Here is an 18,077-nt window from a genome sequence, read left to right on the forward strand (position 1 = left end):
CCCAGGATTATGATACCCTCTTGCTGCCTCCTCTCTCACTGCTCTGTCCAGGTTTGGGAAGCAAGCAATAAAAGATGAGGGATAGTTTAAAAGCTGCAGCTTCATGGACTGCTCACTAGGAACAAAATCAAACAGAGAGATCACAGGGAGGTGTTACATTAATTGGTCCAGGATTTTAAAAGTGTACTTTTTGGAAGAAGGGATTAACTGTAAAAAAACAAGAATAAGTGGAAGTCAGGACCATTATATTGTTAAAAGAAGTAAGCAAAGTAGAGTAAATGAAGTAGAATATCATTAGCATACTGGAAGTAAGTTTAAGACGGAGTAAGACTAAGGCTAAGTAAGTTTAAATTTAATGCACGGCAGCACTGGTCAGTCAAGTGGAATATGGAACCTGGAATGTATGGGAAGTCAGTGAATCTGCTAGGGTCTTAGATGACCATGTGCAGAAAGTGCTTCCAACTACAGAAACTTGAGCCCTGGGTTTTCAGGGGTGATGACACTACAGCCTGGAAGAATGGTGGAAAGACTGCACAGTGGCTGAGTGGTTCACACTGCTGCCTCACAGCACCAGGGCAGTGGTGTATTAATTGGTTCATGATTTTAAAAATGTACTTTTTGGAAGCAGGGATTAATTTGAAAAAAAAAACGGGTTTGATTCCACCGTCAGACGACACTGTGGAGTTTGCATATTCTCCTCTTGTCTGCGGGAGTTTCCACCATATGCTCCGGTTTCGTCCCACATTCCGGAGATATGGAGTTTAGGTAGATTGGTCATCTTAAATTGCCCATAGTGTCAAGGGGTGTGTACGCTAGGTGGATTAGCCAGGGGAAATACAGGGTTACAGGGAGAAGTGGGGTGTTGGGTCTGGGTGGGATGCTCTTCAGAGGGGCAGTGTGGACTTGTTGGGCTGACTGGCCAGTTTCCATGCTGTAGGGATTCTATGATTCTATTAGAAGAAAGGGAATGGGTGATCCGAGAGAAATAGGCAGGTAGTGCAGGAGACCTAATCACAAATTGGTTTTCCAGTTTGGAAGCTGATCAGGGCACCATTTGCTCGAGGGAGTGCAGTCAAAGCTGACATCAAAAATTAGGGAGCTCGATAGAAAGCTAGCAAGTAGGACATCAAATATAATAATCTCTGTATTACTCCCAGTGTCTTCTGCAAGTGAGCACAGAAACAGTAGGATAAGGCAGATGAATGTGTGGTTGAAAAGTTGGTGCAGGAGGGAAGCTTTCAATTCCTGGAACATTGGGGCCGGCTCTGTTGAAGATGGGGCATCTGTACGAACTGGGCAGGTTGCGCCTGAACATAGCTGAGACCCAAATCCTTGTGAGATTTTTTGCTAATGCTATTGGGAAGGCTTTAAAGTAACTTGGCCAGGGTGTGGGAACCAAGGGAGAATAGTACAGAAAGACCAGTGTTCACAAAATACTTAGAGATGCAGCTAGCATTAATATAGAGAGTAGTAAGTTAGAAGGTGTAGTCAGAGACAGGAAGCAAATATAAAGTTTAAATCAGGGTTACTGTGCATGTATGTGAATGCATGGGGTATTGCAAATAAGAATGGGGAGTTAATAGCGCAAATTGCCTTAATGAAGTGCACAGCGAGTGCATTTATAAAGAAAAAGCTAACGCAAGGCTATTTCCATACTAAACATGAGTCTGACAGAGCTATGTAAAATAATGTATTGATAACAGAGAGAGGCTCAAGAAAGGGCAAGGCTGGATGTTAAGATATTCCTGGGTAAAAGTAATCCAGAAAAGCCAGTAAAGGAAGGTAAGGAAGAGGGGCATAGATATTGATTAAGGAGGTCATTGCAGCATCGGAAAGAGAGCGTATCTCAGAGAGTCCAAGCAAGGATTCAATTTGGCTAGAACTGAGGAACAAAAAGGGGCACCATTAAATTGCTAAGTATAGTCCAAATACCACCCCGATCAAGTGTCGACAGGAGGATGTTTGTGGATCGGTGATCATTGTCTCCTGAGATTCAGGGTGATGGCGCAGAATGACATACAACAATCCCGAGTAAGAAAAATCAATTAGTGAAGAGTGGGCTTCAACGGGGCAAGAATACAGCTGGGATAATAAAATGTGAGGCTGGATGAACACAGCAGGCCCAGCAGCATCTCAGGAGCACAAAAGCTGACGTTTCGGGCCTAGACTCTTCATCAGAGAGGGGGATGGGGTGAGGGTTCTGGAATAAATAGGGAGAGAGGGGGAGCCGGACCGAAGATGGAGAGAAAAGAAGATAGGTGGAGAGGAGAGTATAGGTGGGGAGATAGGGAGGGGATAGGTCAGTCCAGGGAAGACAGACAGGTCAAGGAGGTGGGATGAGGTCCCATCCCCCTCTCTGATGAAGGGTCTAGGCCCGAAACGTCAGCTTTTGTGCTCCTGAGATGCTGCTGGGCCTGCTGTGTTCCTCCTGCTCCACACTTTATTATCTTGGATTCTCCAGCATCTGCAGTTCCCATTATCACTCAAGAATACAGCTGGGCAGGATTGACTAGAATGTGAGGCTGACAGGAAAAACTGGAACTGAACAATGAGCTACCTTCAAAGAATAGATTGTTCAGGTACAGTTGAGGTATATTCCCTTACATGAGAAAGATAGGTCAAACAAATCCAGAATTCCCTGGATGATGAACGAAATAGAAATTATGATAAAGAAGATAAGGTACACTTATGACTGGTGTCGTATAGAAAATACAATTGAAAATACAGAAGAGTATCAAAGGTTCAGAGGGGAGGAAAAATGACAAATAAGAAGTCAAGAGGAATTATGACAAAAGACTGACAACCAACATAAAGGGAAATCCCAAAGTTTTCTATCAGTACAGTAAGAGAGTGGTTAGAGGAGGAGTAGGACCAATCAGAGACCAAAAAGGGGTTTTTACAGATGGAAGCATGCAGCGTGAATGAGCTTTTAAATTAATACCTTGCATCTGTCTTTACCAAAGGGAGATATGCTACTCAGGCTATGATGATAGAGGAGGGAGCTCAGTCACTAGATGTTTCAAAATTGGTAGGACAGAAATGATGCATAGAATGTTGGTACTTGAAGGTGACAAGGCACTGGGACTAGATAACATGCTGCAAGGATTTTAAAGGACTTGAATGTCAATTTTGTGGAGACACTGGCCACAATCTTTCAGTCTTAGAGATAACAAGGTGCGGAGCTGGATGAACACAGCAGGCCAAGCAGCATCAGAGGATCAGGAAAGCTGATGTTTTGGGCCTAGACCCTTCTTCAGAAAGATCTTTCAATCTTACCAGGTCTCGAGGGAGGTGCCCAGAAGACTGCAAAATTGCAAGCATTATGGCCTTGTTCAAGAAGGGTTTGTAAGGATAAGCCCAGCAATTACAGATCAGTCAGTTAACTCAAGTGGTGGAGAAGCTTTGAGAGACAATTATTCGGGTTAGAATTAGGAGTCACATGAGAAAGATAGGTTGATCAAGAAGAACCAGCATGGGTTTCTAAAAGGGAAATCATGTTTAACTAACTAGCTGGAGTTTTTTGAAGAGATAACGGAAATGGTTGATGAGAGTAACACTGTTAATGTGGTATACATGAACTGTCAGAGGTGGTTACATAAATTGCCACACAACAGACTTAGTTAACTTAATGCACTCTGTCTGAGTGAGCATTGTGCAAGTGAACACTGGCCCAGTGAAAACTGTCTTAGTGAACAGTGTCTGGACGAATCGTCTCTGAATAAACTGTGTTAGTATCTAATCTTGTTAACAGAATGCTAAATACCCTGGAATTAAGGGGACTGAGACAAACAAGTTTGGGAACTAATTAGTTAATTGTATTAAAATATATAGCTTTGTTGCTTGATGCCAAGGAGAATTTTAATGTATAAGTAGAAAACAACCATCCAATAACTGAGGCAATGTATATTTAAATAGTGAGCTCTGTGTGGAGAAATAGAGAAGCTCTTCCAAAGCATACTGGCCCCTGTAAGTGCATCACAAATACGCTCAGCACATTCTTAACATTGTTAGCAGGGGATGGTTGCCCAAACTTGAACCTGGGAACCTGTGTTTACCTTCAGAGAGAAGGTTTGACTTAAACTCAACATTTTCTAGAGGAGACAATAGTTTGATTTGTTTTGATTTATTGTCACGCATGTTTGTTAGAAAATACAGTCAAAAGTGTTGTATAGCGTCGCCAGTCTCTGGGGCCACCTTAAAACGCAGAAAAATAAACCAAACATAGAATATAATGGCAGAAGAATAAAGAAATAAAGAAAAAGTGTTCATCTTTACAGTCCTTCTCATTAAGTGCTCCACAATGGGCCATGGGCCTGGTGGCCAGCCACAAGTCCCTTTGCCACGCTGCCATTGGCACTCCGACACCATCTCACCTCCACCGACGCCCTTGCCACTATGAGTCTTCACTGGGCCTCACCAGTGCAGAATCCACCGATGCCACCAGATACCACATTGGCCCAACCTCAAGTCCACTACCAGCATGAGACTGCTTCAGGCCCACCTCGCCAATGAAGCTACTGCCGATGTTGCAGGGTCTCATTCTGGGCCCAAACTCACCTGCGTGAATCTGGGCCCACTCGCTGACCACCACAAATCCAGGCTGGACCTACTTGCCAACGACCACGGGTCCACACAGTGCCATCTCGCTGAAAGCCATGAGTCCATGTTGGGCATACTTGCTGCTGCTGATGCCATCACCTGACTGAGTTCTTCCACTAGAGGTAAACAAAATAAGTGATAAGAAGATCAAGAAAAGAGAGAAAGGAGAAGATAAACAGAAGGTGGATGCAGTGGACAAGCCCTGGGGCTCAGAAGCCATACCCCACCAACATATTCATATTCTTTTGTTAAAAGTACATTGACGGCTTCATTGAATATGTTCAGTGATTGAACCCACAGTAACTAAATTATAAACTGATACTTAGAATCATTCAAGCATCACTCTAGGATCTGACTTGCCCAATATTATCATAGGTGGAATTATAGTACTATGATAGACCTTGAAGAATTTATTGAGTGATATTTTGCATGCAAAACTAGCATTTTCAAATTTACATTCGTCAATCATAAGTCCAAAATGCATTGGAGCTATCCATCCAATTTAATTTGCAGATGACACTAAGATTGGTGGAGTAGCAGGAAGTGAAGGGGACTATCAGAGAATGCAGCAGAATGTAGATAGATCGGAGAGTAGGGCGGAGAAATGACAGATGGAGTTCAATCCAGGCAAATGTGAGGTGATGCATTTTGGAAGATCAAATGCAAGAGCAAACTATACAGTAAATGGAAAAGTCCTAGGGAAAATTGATGAACAGAGAGATCTGGGTGTTCATGTCCATTTTTCCCTGAAAGTGGCAACGCATGTCGACAGTGTAGTCAAGAAGGCATACGGCAAGCTTTCATTCATCAGATGTGGTATTGAGTAGAGAAGTTGGCAGTTCATGTTACAGTTTATAAGACTTTGGTCCGGCTACATTTAGAGTACTGTGTACAGTTCTGGTCGCCACATTACCAAAAGGATATGGATGCTTTGGAGAGGGTGCAGAGGAGGCTCACCAGAATGTTGCCTGGTATGGAGGGCGCTAGCTATGAAGCGAGGTTGGGTAGATCAGGATTATTTACATCAGTAAAACGGAGGTTGAGGGGGGACCTGAGTGAGGTCTACAAAATCATGAGAGGTATAGACAGGGGAGATAGCAAGACGCTTTTTACCAGAGTGAGGGACTCAATTACTAGGGGTCACGATTTCAAGGTAAGAGGGGAAAGTTTAAGGGAGATATGCGTGGAAAGTTCTTTACGCAGAGGGTGGCTGAGTGCTTGGAATGCATTGCCCGCGGAGGTGGTAGAGGCGGGCACAATAGTGTCACTTAAGATGTATCGAGACAGATACATGAATGGACAGGGAGCAGAGAGATACAGATCCTTGGAAAATAGGCAACAAGCTTAGACAGAGGATCTGGATCGACGCAGGCTTGGAGGGCCGAAGGGCCTGTTCCTGTGCTGTATTTTCTTTGTCTGTTCTTTGAGTCTATTCCACCATTAAATGATCTGATAATCCTCATGTCCACTTTCCTGCCTTTCCCCACAACCCTTGATTATCTAACTGATTAAAAATCTATTTATCTTAGCCTTGAAATTTGTTAATGACCAAACCTCAACAGCCCCCTGTGGGGAAAAAAAAATCCACAGATTCACTGCAATCCAGGACAAGAAATTTCTTCTTATGTCCATCTTAAATGTGTGATCCCATGTTATGAGGTTATGCTGTCTGGTCCTAGACTCTTCCACAAGGTGAAAGAACCTTTTCCACATTTCCCCTGTTAAGTCCCCTAAGAACTTTATATGTTTCAATAAGATTGCCACTCACTGTTCTAAACACCAATGAGTACAAGCCCAGGATGCTCAATTTCTCCTTATACTTAAATCCCTCCATATTCTCTACTACCTCGCAAACCTAGCTTTCGGTGGTCAGTGATAATGGGAACTGCAGATGCTGGAGAATCCAAGATGATAAAGTGTGGAGCTGGATGAACACAGCAGGCCCAGCAGCATCTCAGGAGCACAAAAGCTGACGTTTCGGGCCTAGGCTCTTCATGAGAGAGGATGAACTCTGAAGCAGGGTCCAGGCCTGAAACGTCAGCTTTTGTGCTCCTCAGATGCTGCTTGGCCTGCTGTGTTCATCCAGTCCCACGCTTTGTTATCTTGGATTCTCCAGCATCTGCAGTTCCCATTATCTCTGATCACAACATGGATCAGTGTTGAGGCAGCTTCACTTGGATCAGACTGCTGACTGGTTTGTGCAATCAGGACCAGTTATGCAGGCCAGAAGTTAATCAGTATAACTCACTTGCTCCTGTGCAGTTGGACAGGAAGTGTATGAACAATACAGGGCAACAGAGAAACAGTCTCTCTCTCTCTCCAGTGAAATAATCAAACATGGAAGACAGCTAGCTGTTGTCACCCTCCATTTTCTACAAACTATTGCACATAACCAGCGACTTAAAAAGAATGCCAACTGTCCTTTGCAGTAAAAAAACTGAAAGATCTTTGATATAAAAATAAGCTTGAAGATCAGAAGAACTTAGGAAGCAAAAGAGACAATTCATTGAATCTTGTGGACTGGTGTTATTGAATGTTTTCGTTTCCGCCCAAAACATCCACGTTTGTTTATTGTGATTATCTGTATGTATGAGTGTTGGGGTCCAAGAAGTGTTTCAGAGGGTTTTATGCTGATAGATCAGTTTTGCTTATCATCATACGATCCCCAGAGTGTGGAAACAAACCACTCGGCCCAACGAGTCCACACCGACTCTCCAAAGAGTATCCCACCCATCTGTCATTCCCCTACCCTATCCTTGTAATCCTGTATTTCCTGTGGCTAATGCACCTAACCGACACATCCCTGGACACTATGGGCAATGTAGCATGGCCAATCCACCTAACTTGCACATTTTTGGACTGTGGGAGGAAACCGGAGCACCCAGAGGAAACCCACACAGACACAGGGAGAATGTGCAAACTCCACACAGACAGTTGCTCCAGTTTGGAATCAAGGCCGGGTCCTTAGTGCTGTGAAGCAGTTTTGCATGCCTGTGATTTGAGTTGATTGCTTTGAAAAAAATAGTTTTGTGTTAAGTACAGAAACTGGGTCATTTTCTGTTAACCTGATTTCATCAGGCTGGAAAATTGGGAGATTGAATAATTTGATTAAATCCTTCACTTATGTTACGACCCCAGGAGCTCTGGGGTTTGAATTTCAACTCCAGGAATAGCCATAGGATAACTTACAGGTGCTTCAGATGTGAATCAAAGCTTCATTGCAAATAGAATTTCTCAATAAGAAATTATTGGATTTTTTTGAGATGTCGCATGAAATGGAAGTATGAAAGTAGCGTCAGAAGGAATGACTAAATGCTTCAATTTCAATAATTTGTGCCTTCAGAACAGATGTCTTGAAACATGTAGTTCTGGACAGTGGGTGTGCATCCATGGCACATGGGCTGAAATGGTTAAGCTGCCCACATCACTGGAACAAATTTTAAAACATTATGATTTCCACCATAAACTAATTATTAATGTCCAGCTCATTTGGACATGGACTGCTTCAGTACCTGAAGAGTCATGAATGGTGGTGAATATTGCACGGTCATCAGTGAATATCCGCATCTTCTAACCATGTAATGGAGGGAATGTTGTTGGTGAAGCAGCTGGAAATGATTGTACCTAGGACACGACCCTGAGCAAATCCTGAAGAGATGCTCTGGAATTGAGATGGCCGACCTCCAACAATCCGGAACACCTCCCTTTGTACCACGTGATGCCAACCAGTGATGTTTTCCCCGGACTCCACTGACCTGATGCCACACTCAGTCAAATGCAACCTTGATGTTAAGACCTGTCACTCTCACCTCCCCTCTGGAATTCAGCTCTTTAGTCCATGTTTGAGCCCAGGCTGCAATGAGGTCAGGAGCTGAGTGGCCCTGGCGGAACCCAAAGTGGGCGTCACTGAGCAGGTGCTGCTTGATAGCCACTGTTGATAACACCTTCCATCACTTTGCTGATGATCAAGAGTAAACCAAAGAGGCGGTGTGAGATTTATCAAAACACCCGTGCTCACAATCACAGAACTACTGGAGACAAAGTCGAAGAAACAAGTTCTTTTATTGCGAGTCTGCAGAGTCGGGTGGCCCCGGAGAACCGGAGAGAACCCGATACACAGTTTGCAGTCTTCTTTTATACATCCCATTCATTATGTATTCAGGCGCCAATGTTTGTATTCCCTCGGGCCTCCCGAAGTGGGCATCCCCATCTGTAGTTCAGCTCTGGCTTTTACTATTCTCTACTACGCATGTGCCATAGCTGCCTGTGGCCACAGACTCCTCACCTTTCACCTACTTAGCCCCAAGTGTTTCCTGGATCCAGTTTTAGCTGGTTCTTAATCGCTCCTTATTGTTATCTTCTGCTCACTCAAGCTGATCCCCCAGACTGTGCACTGCCGCCTCACCACTTCTCCTTATTGCTATCACATCTGTGACTAAATTCCTGTCCAAGTGTTAACTGTTGCGCCTAAGTTCATGTATGAGTGTTAACTGTAGTTTAACGACTGTCCTGTAGCACTCCATTTCTCTCAATTCCACCCTTTTTCTTTTGCCACGCATTATTGGTTAAACTACACCTCAGAGTTCCCTCCCTGTTCCTTCAGTTGTTTTCTAAGTTGGCCAACATGTAATTAATCTCTCTCCATTGGGTGTCGTCATTGTGCTCGCTGTCCGGGGTTTTCATCATAAATAGTGCTGTTCTCGTGTTGGTCAGGGAGGCCGGCATCATACGGGCCAATAGACATTTCAGGCTGTTCAGGCCTATTATTAGTTGTACCACTATGATTAGGCCATAAATCGCTAGGTTCACCAACCAATTACCCGATCCAGTCAAGCCCCAACTGCCCCATTCCCACCCTGCCTCCTTGCGATACCTATTCCCCGCTTCTCGTATTTTATCAATTTGACCCCGAATATGTTGGGAGAGATTAGTAATGTTTTGCGACTCATCGGGGACAGAGGTACAACATTCATTCCCAATCAGAGCGCGGGTCACCCCTTTCTCAGCGAGTATAAAATCCAAGGCCATTCGGTTTTGGAGGGCCACTAATCTGAGGGCAATCATTTCAGTAGTGAGGGCCCGCACCTGGGTCTGCGTCTCACTTAGAGCTATGGCCGTGCCATTGGCCAGTTCCTCCAAGGAAGCAGCTAACTGTTGAATTTCTACCCCTGCCCGAGCCGCCCCATAAGGAGGAAAGAGGGTCCAGAACAAGCGGTCAGTCTCCGTCACCTTTCTGGGTTTGCGCCTCTTCTTCCCCCGTTCCTTTCTAGTCCATGGGACTTGTTTCGGGATGTGTACATGAGGGACTAGGTAGGCTAGGTAACAACAACCACTCCACCCCTTCTGTTCAGGTGGCAATGTCCGCTCTATGCCGGATCCCTGGGCTCCATGATGTTCATGTTGTTCCCCAGGCAGGTATGGATATGCTCTGGTGTCACATACCCAATATGTCCCGTTTAATGGTATGGACAGGCTATATTCGTGGGCCACTTGGTGCACTTTACAGGACGACTTCCCCAATTGGAACGGGACGCTCACATTCCAGTTACAGAAACATGTTGAGTTAACCTGTCCCCCAGGTGGTGTCACTCTGAGACCGTCAATTGTCCCTTGGTCCGTGGGGCCGGTCGGGGAAACCATCCCTTGAAACTGTAATTCCCCTTGTTCCCTTTCCACCTACCCCAACGCGGCCACCAATTCCCGGAACTAGAATTCCATGTATTCCCGCTCGACTCCCACGTATCGCTGACAGTGGCGTTGAACTGCAGCACCTCGCCTACTTCCTCCCTAGTCATAGGCAGAATGGTAAGAGGGATTCCGGATTCCCCATGATGTGGGATGGCCGCACATACCCAACAAGTGGCCTGTCCCTTCTGTCTAGCACAGTTCGCACAGAGTGTAGTAAAATAATTAAACCCGCTTCCGCAAACCACAAGATACAGTATAGTAAACAGACTGTGATGTACAATTTTGAACTGGTTACTGTCCTTCATCGTCCTTTTTCGCTTAATCCGTAATATCAACAGATTGTCCCCCGCTCGGACTTCCCACTCTCCCTCGGTTGATGGGTCCATTGGTCCCTTTACCCGCGCCGCGTGCGTCCACCCTTTTTCTTTTGTTCGAATCGCTGTTTCCGTTGTCAGCAACACTAGATATGGGCCAGACCACTGCGGCCGTAACTTCTCCTCTTTCCACGACTTGACAAGAACCCAATCTCCTGCCTTTATCGGGTGGATGGAGAAATCCAGAGGAGGGCTCTGTGCCAGCAAGCCTTTGGTTTTAAGCTCTGTAAGTGAACGAGAGACTGCCAGTAAATATTTCCTTAGAAACGCATCATTACTTTCAAAGGTGGGGTCCCCTTCCTCCCCTCCTAGATAGGGGAGTCCAAACTACATTTCATACGGCGACACCCCTATATCCTTCCGGGGAGCAGTGCGTATTCTGAGCAGAGCTAGCGGTAAACACTTAGTCCAGGGGAGTTTTGTTTCCTCTACCAGCTTCCTTATTTGTGCCTTTAAGGTGGCGTTCATTCGCTCTACCATTCCCGAACTTTGTGGGTGCCAGCAAGTGTGCAACTTCCAGGTAATCCCCAATGTACCACAAATCAATTTATGCACCTTTGTCGCAAAGTGTGTTCCCCTATCTGAATCAATGGATTCTACTATTCCGTACCTAGGGATTATCTGTTCTAAGAGGATCATAGCCACCACCTGGGCGGTCGCACTAGCGACAGGAAAGGCCTCCAACCATCGGGTATAGTGGTCTACTATCACCTGTATATACCCCCACCACTGGGCTCGAGGGAGTTCAGTGAAGTCCATCTGTATTCGTTGAAATGGTCGTACTGCCAACGGCTGTCCCCCTTTTGGCGGTGCCCTCATCACCTTTTTATTCACTTTCTGGCAGACTATACATCCCGACACCGCTTGTTTCGCCAAGATATATATGCCGGAACATGCGTAAGTTCGTAAAAGGGTGTCACATAACGCCTGGGTTCCCCAATGGGACTGGGAGTGCAATTCTTGCAGAAGTCGCCTGGTTACCTCCTTGTTTAGTATTTGTCTACCATCCGGAAGCCACCACTTCCCGTCCGCTGTTTGTCTGGCTCCCAGCTCCTTTTTCATCCGCTCCTTATCGGAGTCTGAGAATAGCGGTACCTTCTTTACCCCTTTCCCCCAACGGGATCAGGGACATCATTCGTACCGTCGCGGATTGGGCAGCCTTTCGGGCGTTCTCGTCGGCCATTCGGTTCCCTCTGGCTTCCAGTGAATTTCCCTTTTGATGTCCTGGAACATGTACTACTGCTATTCTTTCAGGTTTCTTGAGCGCGTCCAAGGTCTTTTTAATCAATTGTTCATGCGCCAGCTCCCTCCCCCTTGTCGTTATCATCCCCCGCTCTTTCCAGATTTTGCCAAATGTATACACGACTCCAAATGCATACTTTGAATCAGTGTCGATCGTGCCTTCCCGGTTGTCCAACAACCCCAATGTTCTCATCAAGGCGTAACATTCACGGGACTGTGCCGACCAGTTCCCGGGTAGGCACCCCGATTCGACTGCGGTTCCCATAATCCCATCGATTATCGCGTATCTGCTGTACCTTTTTCCTTCCATGCAGTATGATGATCCATCTATGAACCATCTGCACCCTCCTGTGAGGGGTTCCTCATCCAGATCGTTTTGGCTCTTAGTTTGTAAGTCAATGATGTCGCAACAGTTATGTTCCCAGTCTCCCGACTCTTCATCTGCCGCCGGCAGGTATAAAAATTGTGAGGGGTTCGTGTTTTTATCCGTGACTATGGTCAAGTCGTCCTTTTCCATCAAGATCCTTTTGTATTTTAATATTCTCGAATCTGTCAGCCGCCTGTGGGATTTCTGGGTCAGGATTGTCCTGACTGTGTGGGGAGTACAAACCACTAGATTTCCACCGAAGGTGAGCTTCCGACTTTCCTCAACCAAGATAGCCGTGTCTGTTGTTGCCTTGACACATAAGGTCCACCCTCGCGACACAGGATCTAGTACTTTCGAGAGGAAGGCCACTGGTTGTTTCTGCCCCCCTCGTGTTTCAGTGAACACCCCCAAGGCCACTCCATCATCAACATTCACAAATAAGTAAAAAGGCTTGTTAACTGAGGGCAGAGCCAGTACTGGAGCTCTCACCAAGCTGTCCTTTAAGCGGCCGAATTTTTGCTGTTCCTCAGTACTCCCGGCTAACTCCGTCTCTTCGCTAGCTAGTTTGTCATAGAGGAACTTGACCCGCCGGGCATATTCATTTATCCACAGCCGACAATATCCAACTAGTCCCAGGAACTTCCTTATTTCCCTCTGGTTGCTAGGCAGGGGTAAGCCGACAATTCCTGCGATCCTCTCCGGGCTTATTCTCTTTTTCCCGTGGCTAATCAGGTGTCCCAAGTATTTCACTTCATGGGCGACAAATTGGAGATTACTTTTGATCACCCGCAGACCCTTTGTCCCGAGGAACTTTAGTAACTGTATAGTGGATTCCCGGACGCTGTCCTGTTCTTCCCCGGACAGTAAGAGATCGTCTACATACTGTGTCAGTTGATTTCCCGGGGCCCCAGAGTATGCTTCCAGTACTTGTTCCAGTACCTGCCCAAACAGGTTAGGTGATTCCGTAAATCCTTGAGGAAGAACAGCCCACGATATTGCTGCTTCCTTCCAGTGCAGGGATCCTCCCACTCAAAGGCGAACAGATCCCGGCTTTCTTCAGCCAGGGGGCAGCTCCAAAATGCATCTTTTAAGTCGACTACACTGAACCACGCATGCTCTGATGGGTATCCGGTTCAGAATAGTATAGGGGTTCGGGACTACTTGATGTCGGGTCTGAACTATCTTATTTAGTTCCCGCAGGACCTGAACAAGACGGAACGTCCCGTCCGGCTTCCGCACAGGTAACACTGGGGTGTTGAAGGGGGATATACATCCTTCCAGCATTCCATCCCGCAGAAGACCGTCAATAACCGGCTGGAGCCCCTTTCACCCTTCGAGAGAGATGGGATACTGTCTCACTCATACTGGGCCATATCCTTCCTTCAGGGTTATTCGGAGGGGAGGTATCTGTAAACCCCCTCTGTTGCCCTCTCCAGACCAGACCTGGTCCCCGATCTCTCGTTCGTCTTCCTCCCTCAGGGTGCATAACTGAGCCACAATATGTCCTCCAACAGGAGCAGTCCCTACCCCGAGGTGTACTTGTAAATCTCTCCCCATAAGGTTTACCCCTGCCTGTGGGTCTAGGATGAGGTCCTTAGTAACTTCCCGGTCTTGGTATGTCACTTTAACGCTCTCAATTACGACTGTTTCAATTATTTTCCCGCCTCCTCCACATACTTTCACTTTATTTTCTCCCAACGATGTTCCGTGTGGAGTATGGACCACGCTCAACCTTTCAGCTCCAGAGTCCACCATAAATACCATCTCCTCTCCTCGGGATCCTATCTTTAAATTTACCAGGGGTTCCCCTCTACCGCCCACGGACCCCGTTTTGGGCGGGGACCCCCGAAACCCCTAATCGTCCTCCTCCGTCGACGCGTAAGAACCGGTCTCTTTCTGCAGTTTGGGGCATTCTCTTTTAAAGTGTCCCTTTTCATTACAATAGTAACACCTAGAGGGTCCTGTCCTCCAGCCTTGCTCTCTCTCTCTTCTATCACTCCGACATCTCCCTCCTTCCCTCCGTTCGCCCTCCACCTTGCCGCACTCTTCTTGTCTCAGGGCCTCCCGCCTTCTCTCTCTTTCCCGTTTCTTCCCGACGGTATGCTCTACCGCCTGCATCATCATCTTAGCCTTTCCCTTTTGCTTCTCGTCCTCCCGCCTCACATAAACCTTCTGGGCCTCCTGGAGTAATTGATCAAGCGACTTTTCATTCCAGTCTTCCAATTTTTCCAACTTCCATTTAATATCCGGCCAGGATTTGGTAACGAAATGCGCCCGCAGCAGTTGTTGTCCCGGCTCAGAGTTTAGGTCTACGCCCGAGTATTGTTGTATATTTTTCCGTAGTCTCTGTAAGAAGACAGCTTCCTCTTTCATCTGTCTACTCTCGAAGGCTCGCTCGAAATTCTGACCCTTCGGTGCCGCGTCTTTTATCCCTTTTACTATGAGCTCCCGAAGATCCTGCATATTTCACCTCCCCCCTTCCTGTTGCTTATCCCAATCGGGTCGCACCACAGGGAACTTCGCCTCAGGTAATACCCCAAGGTGCCCCTGCTGGGGCGGGTGGTCCCTTTCCCGTATCCTCACTCCAGCTTGCCGGATCATCTGCCTTTCCTCTGAGGTGAACAGGGTCCCCATTATAGCTTGCATCTCGTCCCAGGTGTAAATATTAGGCCCCAGAAACTGATCAAATTGTTCAGCCAACCCTAAGGGGTCCTGCAAAAGGTTCTTCACCTCCTTCTTAAAATTCCTGACTTCCATGCTAGTGAGGGGAACGTTTACGAATCCCAAGTCGCCGTTTCCCACCGGGCCGTCTCAGAGTGGATTCATTGCGATTGTGATAGGGTTCTGGGTGCCTTCGATTAACAGTTCCACTTCAGTTCTCCTTATCCTCTTCTGTCCCCTGTCTTCTTTCTGAAGCCTCTCATCAGGAAGGTCTTCCGAGACGTTCCCTTTTGACTGATCATCCCCATCCTCCCTTAGGTCGTATTCCCCCTCATTGCTAGGTACGTTCGGGTCTACGTCCCCCGCCGCTTCCACACCCGCGGCCCCCGGACCGTGATGTGCTGCCTGGTAGGGTGGAGGCAGGTGATCAAGGGGGTTCCACGTGGGGGCGCTCGAGTTCTCCTCTTTGTTTTCAACCATTTTAAATAACTTTGCTGTCAGTATCGAAAACCTTGCATAGTCCTGCTCCTCTGGATTAGGAGGTCTCCTTTGACTCACAAAGACATTCAAGTTCTGACAAACCCAATCCTCGTCGGACCCCAAGCGTGGCCACCATACTGAGGGTCCGCGGATCGGGGTTTTTGGCCATTCAAAATAACAGTATTTTATCATAACTTCCTTACTTTTTCCCTTCGTCCGCCCCGTGTCCCAATTCCTTAGCTGCCACCCTAACGGACTATCAGGCGGGATCACGGGGCGCTCTCCCTTAAAGTCCTTCTCTTCCTTCCCCCCTCGGGGTTTCGTGCACGTATTTCCCATATCTACTTCTTCCCTGGTACCGGTACCCTGAAGTCTTTGCCGACTTCCCACATGCCCTCAACCCACGGACTATCAGGTGAGCTGCCCCAGATGCACCTTGTCCTTCCCGCGCCTGTTTCCCCTGGGTCTTGTTACCCAGACCCTGCTGACCGCTCTTCGGCAGACGTTCCCCCGATCGCCCGAGTAGTACGTAATAGTCTTTCTTTCTTACCCGGGTCTTCTGCACAAGAATTGCTTGATCGCAGCGTGCTACCGATGTCCTACCACCATTTGTTTGCAGAGTCTCCTGTCCGGATGTCGCTCGGTCAGACCACCCAACGTCGGGCCAGGACTTCAGGGACCACTGAACTCAGCGGGGTGCACCTCTCCCTCTTCGTAGACCCGCCGTCGGACGTCTCGGAGTGGCGATCCCAGACGAGCCCCCAAATTTGTGAGATTTATCAAAACACCCGTGCTCACAATCACAGAACTACTGGAGACAAAGTCGTGGAAACAAGTTCTTTTATTGCGAGTCTGCAGAGTCGGGTGCCCCCGGAGAACCGGAGAGAACCTGATACAGAGTTTGCAGTCTTCTTTTATACATCCCATTCATTATGTATTCAGGTGCCAATGTTTGTATTCCCTCGGGCCTCCCTAAGTGGGCGTCCCCATCTGTAGTTCAGCTCTGGCTTTTACTATTCTCTACTACGCATGTGCCATAGCTGCCTGTGGCCACATACTCCTCACCTTTCACCTACTTAGCCCCAAGTGTTTCCCGGATCCGGTTATAGCTGGTTCTTAATCGCTCCTTATTGTTATCTTCTGCTCACTCAAGCTGATCACCCAGACTGTGCACTGCCGCCTCACCACTTCTCCTTATTGCTATCACATCGGTGACTAAATTCCTGTCCAAGTGTTAACTGTTGTGCCTAAGTTCATGTACGAGTGTTAACTGCAGTTTAACCACTGTCCTGTAGCACTCCATTTCTCTCAGCGGTAATTGGCTGGGTCGGATTTGTCCTGCTATTTATGCACAGATCATACCTGGGCAATTCTCCACATTATCAGGTTGATGGCAGTGCTATAATTGTACTGGAACAGCGTGGCTAGGGGCATGGCAAGTTCTGCAGCTGAGGTCTTCAACACTACTGCCGGAATGTTGTCAGTAACCATGGCCTTTGCAGTTTCCAGCACCACCAAACACCTTTTGCTATTATGTGGAGTGAATTGAATTAGTTGAAGACTGACATCTATGATGATAGGGGCCTCTGAAAGAGGCCAAGATGTATAATACACTCAGTACTTCTGGCTGAAGACTGTTCCGAATACTTCAGCCTTATCTTTTGCCGAGCTGTACTGGACTGGCCCATAATTGAGGATGGGGTATTTATGGAGCCTATTCCTCCAACGAGTTGTTTAATTGTCCACCATTTTTTACGACTGGATGTGGCAGGAATGCAGAGCTTAGATCCGATTTGTTAGTTGTCAAAGTGCTTAGATCTGTCGACCACTTGTGACATACGCTTTTTCACCAGTTTGTTACATCAGTTTTATATTCACCTCTTACTGCTTCAGGCATGCCCTCCTGTATTCTTCATGGAACCAGAATGATGGAAATTCTAGACTGAGGGATATGGCAGTTAATTCACTTGCAGTCAAAAGAAAACTGACAGACTGTGACTTCAATGTCGATCACTAAGGGAGAAATTTATAATTTGATTAACCCTTGAACAATGCAGTGTCCCTCTAAAGTCTGAGGGAAAAAAACAGATTTGCTCTCCTTATTGAGGAACGTTGTAAGTGAATTCAAAGAGCCTCAGGGTTTGTTACAGTAGATTAGTATCCAGCACAAGTGACTTCATTTCTGAGAATAGGTTGGACAGGCGAGGCTTGTTTTCAACAGAGTTCTCAGCGTGAAGGGTGATTTATTGAAACAGATAAGATGTTAATTATTTTGACAAGATGAATGCGGCAAATATGCTGTTTTGTGGGTCTGCCCAGAACGAGATGGCTCGATTTAAAAATTCGGGGTCATCCTAGCAGAGGTGGGAATGTTTTTCTCATCGCCTTGTGCAACTTTGGAGCTCTCTTTCACATAAGGTAGTGGAGGTGGGAATGTTTTTCTCATCGCCTTGTGCAACTTTGGAGCTCTCTTTCACATAAGGTAGTGGAGGTGGGAATGTTTTTCTCATCGCCTTGTGCAACTTTGGAGCTCTCTTTCACATAAGGTAGTGGAGGTGGGAATGTTTTTCTCATCGCCTTGTGCAACTTTGGAGCTCTCTTTCACATAAGGTAGTGGAGGTGGGAATGTTTTTCTCATCGCCTTGTGCAACTTTGGAGCTCTCTTT

At 46.8% G+C, this 18,077-nt stretch overlaps 1 protein-coding gene across 2 annotated transcripts; it reads right to left on the minus strand.

Annotated features, from left to right (window-relative positions):
* Positions 1-4,178: 4,178 nt before the first annotated feature.
* LOC132210848 (endogenous retrovirus group PABLB member 1 Env polyprotein-like) lies at positions 4,179-16,669 on the minus strand. Of its 2 annotated transcripts, none has more exons than XM_059653517.1 (3): positions 15,962-16,669; positions 8,409-10,885; positions 4,179-4,715 (listed from the first exon to the last, which is right to left on the minus strand). In XM_059653517.1, exon 2 carries the CDS (start codon positions 10,237-10,239, stop codon positions 9,199-9,201), a length of 1,041 nt encoding a protein of 346 aa, XP_059509500.1. In that variant the 5' UTR covers positions 10,240-10,885; positions 15,962-16,669; the 3' UTR covers positions 4,179-4,715; positions 8,409-9,198. The 2 variants fall into 2 exon arrangements, with proteins under 2 accessions (XP_059509500.1, XP_059509499.1); XM_059653516.1 differs by having other exon boundaries at positions 8,112-10,885.
* Positions 16,670-18,077: the final 1,408 nt, after the last annotated feature.

The sequence above is a fragment of the Stegostoma tigrinum genome, chromosome 21 (assembly GCF_030684315.1).
Source record: "Stegostoma tigrinum isolate sSteTig4 chromosome 21, sSteTig4.hap1, whole genome shotgun sequence".
NCBI classification, from domain to species: domain Eukaryota; kingdom Metazoa; phylum Chordata; class Chondrichthyes; order Orectolobiformes; family Stegostomatidae; genus Stegostoma; species Stegostoma tigrinum.

Bases quoted from the DNA above. Each gene is read 5' to 3' on its own strand.
- LOC132210848 (XM_059653517.1), bottom strand. From the start codon at position 10,239: ATGGTTTCCCCGACCGGCCCCACGGACCAAGGGACAATTGACGGTCTC.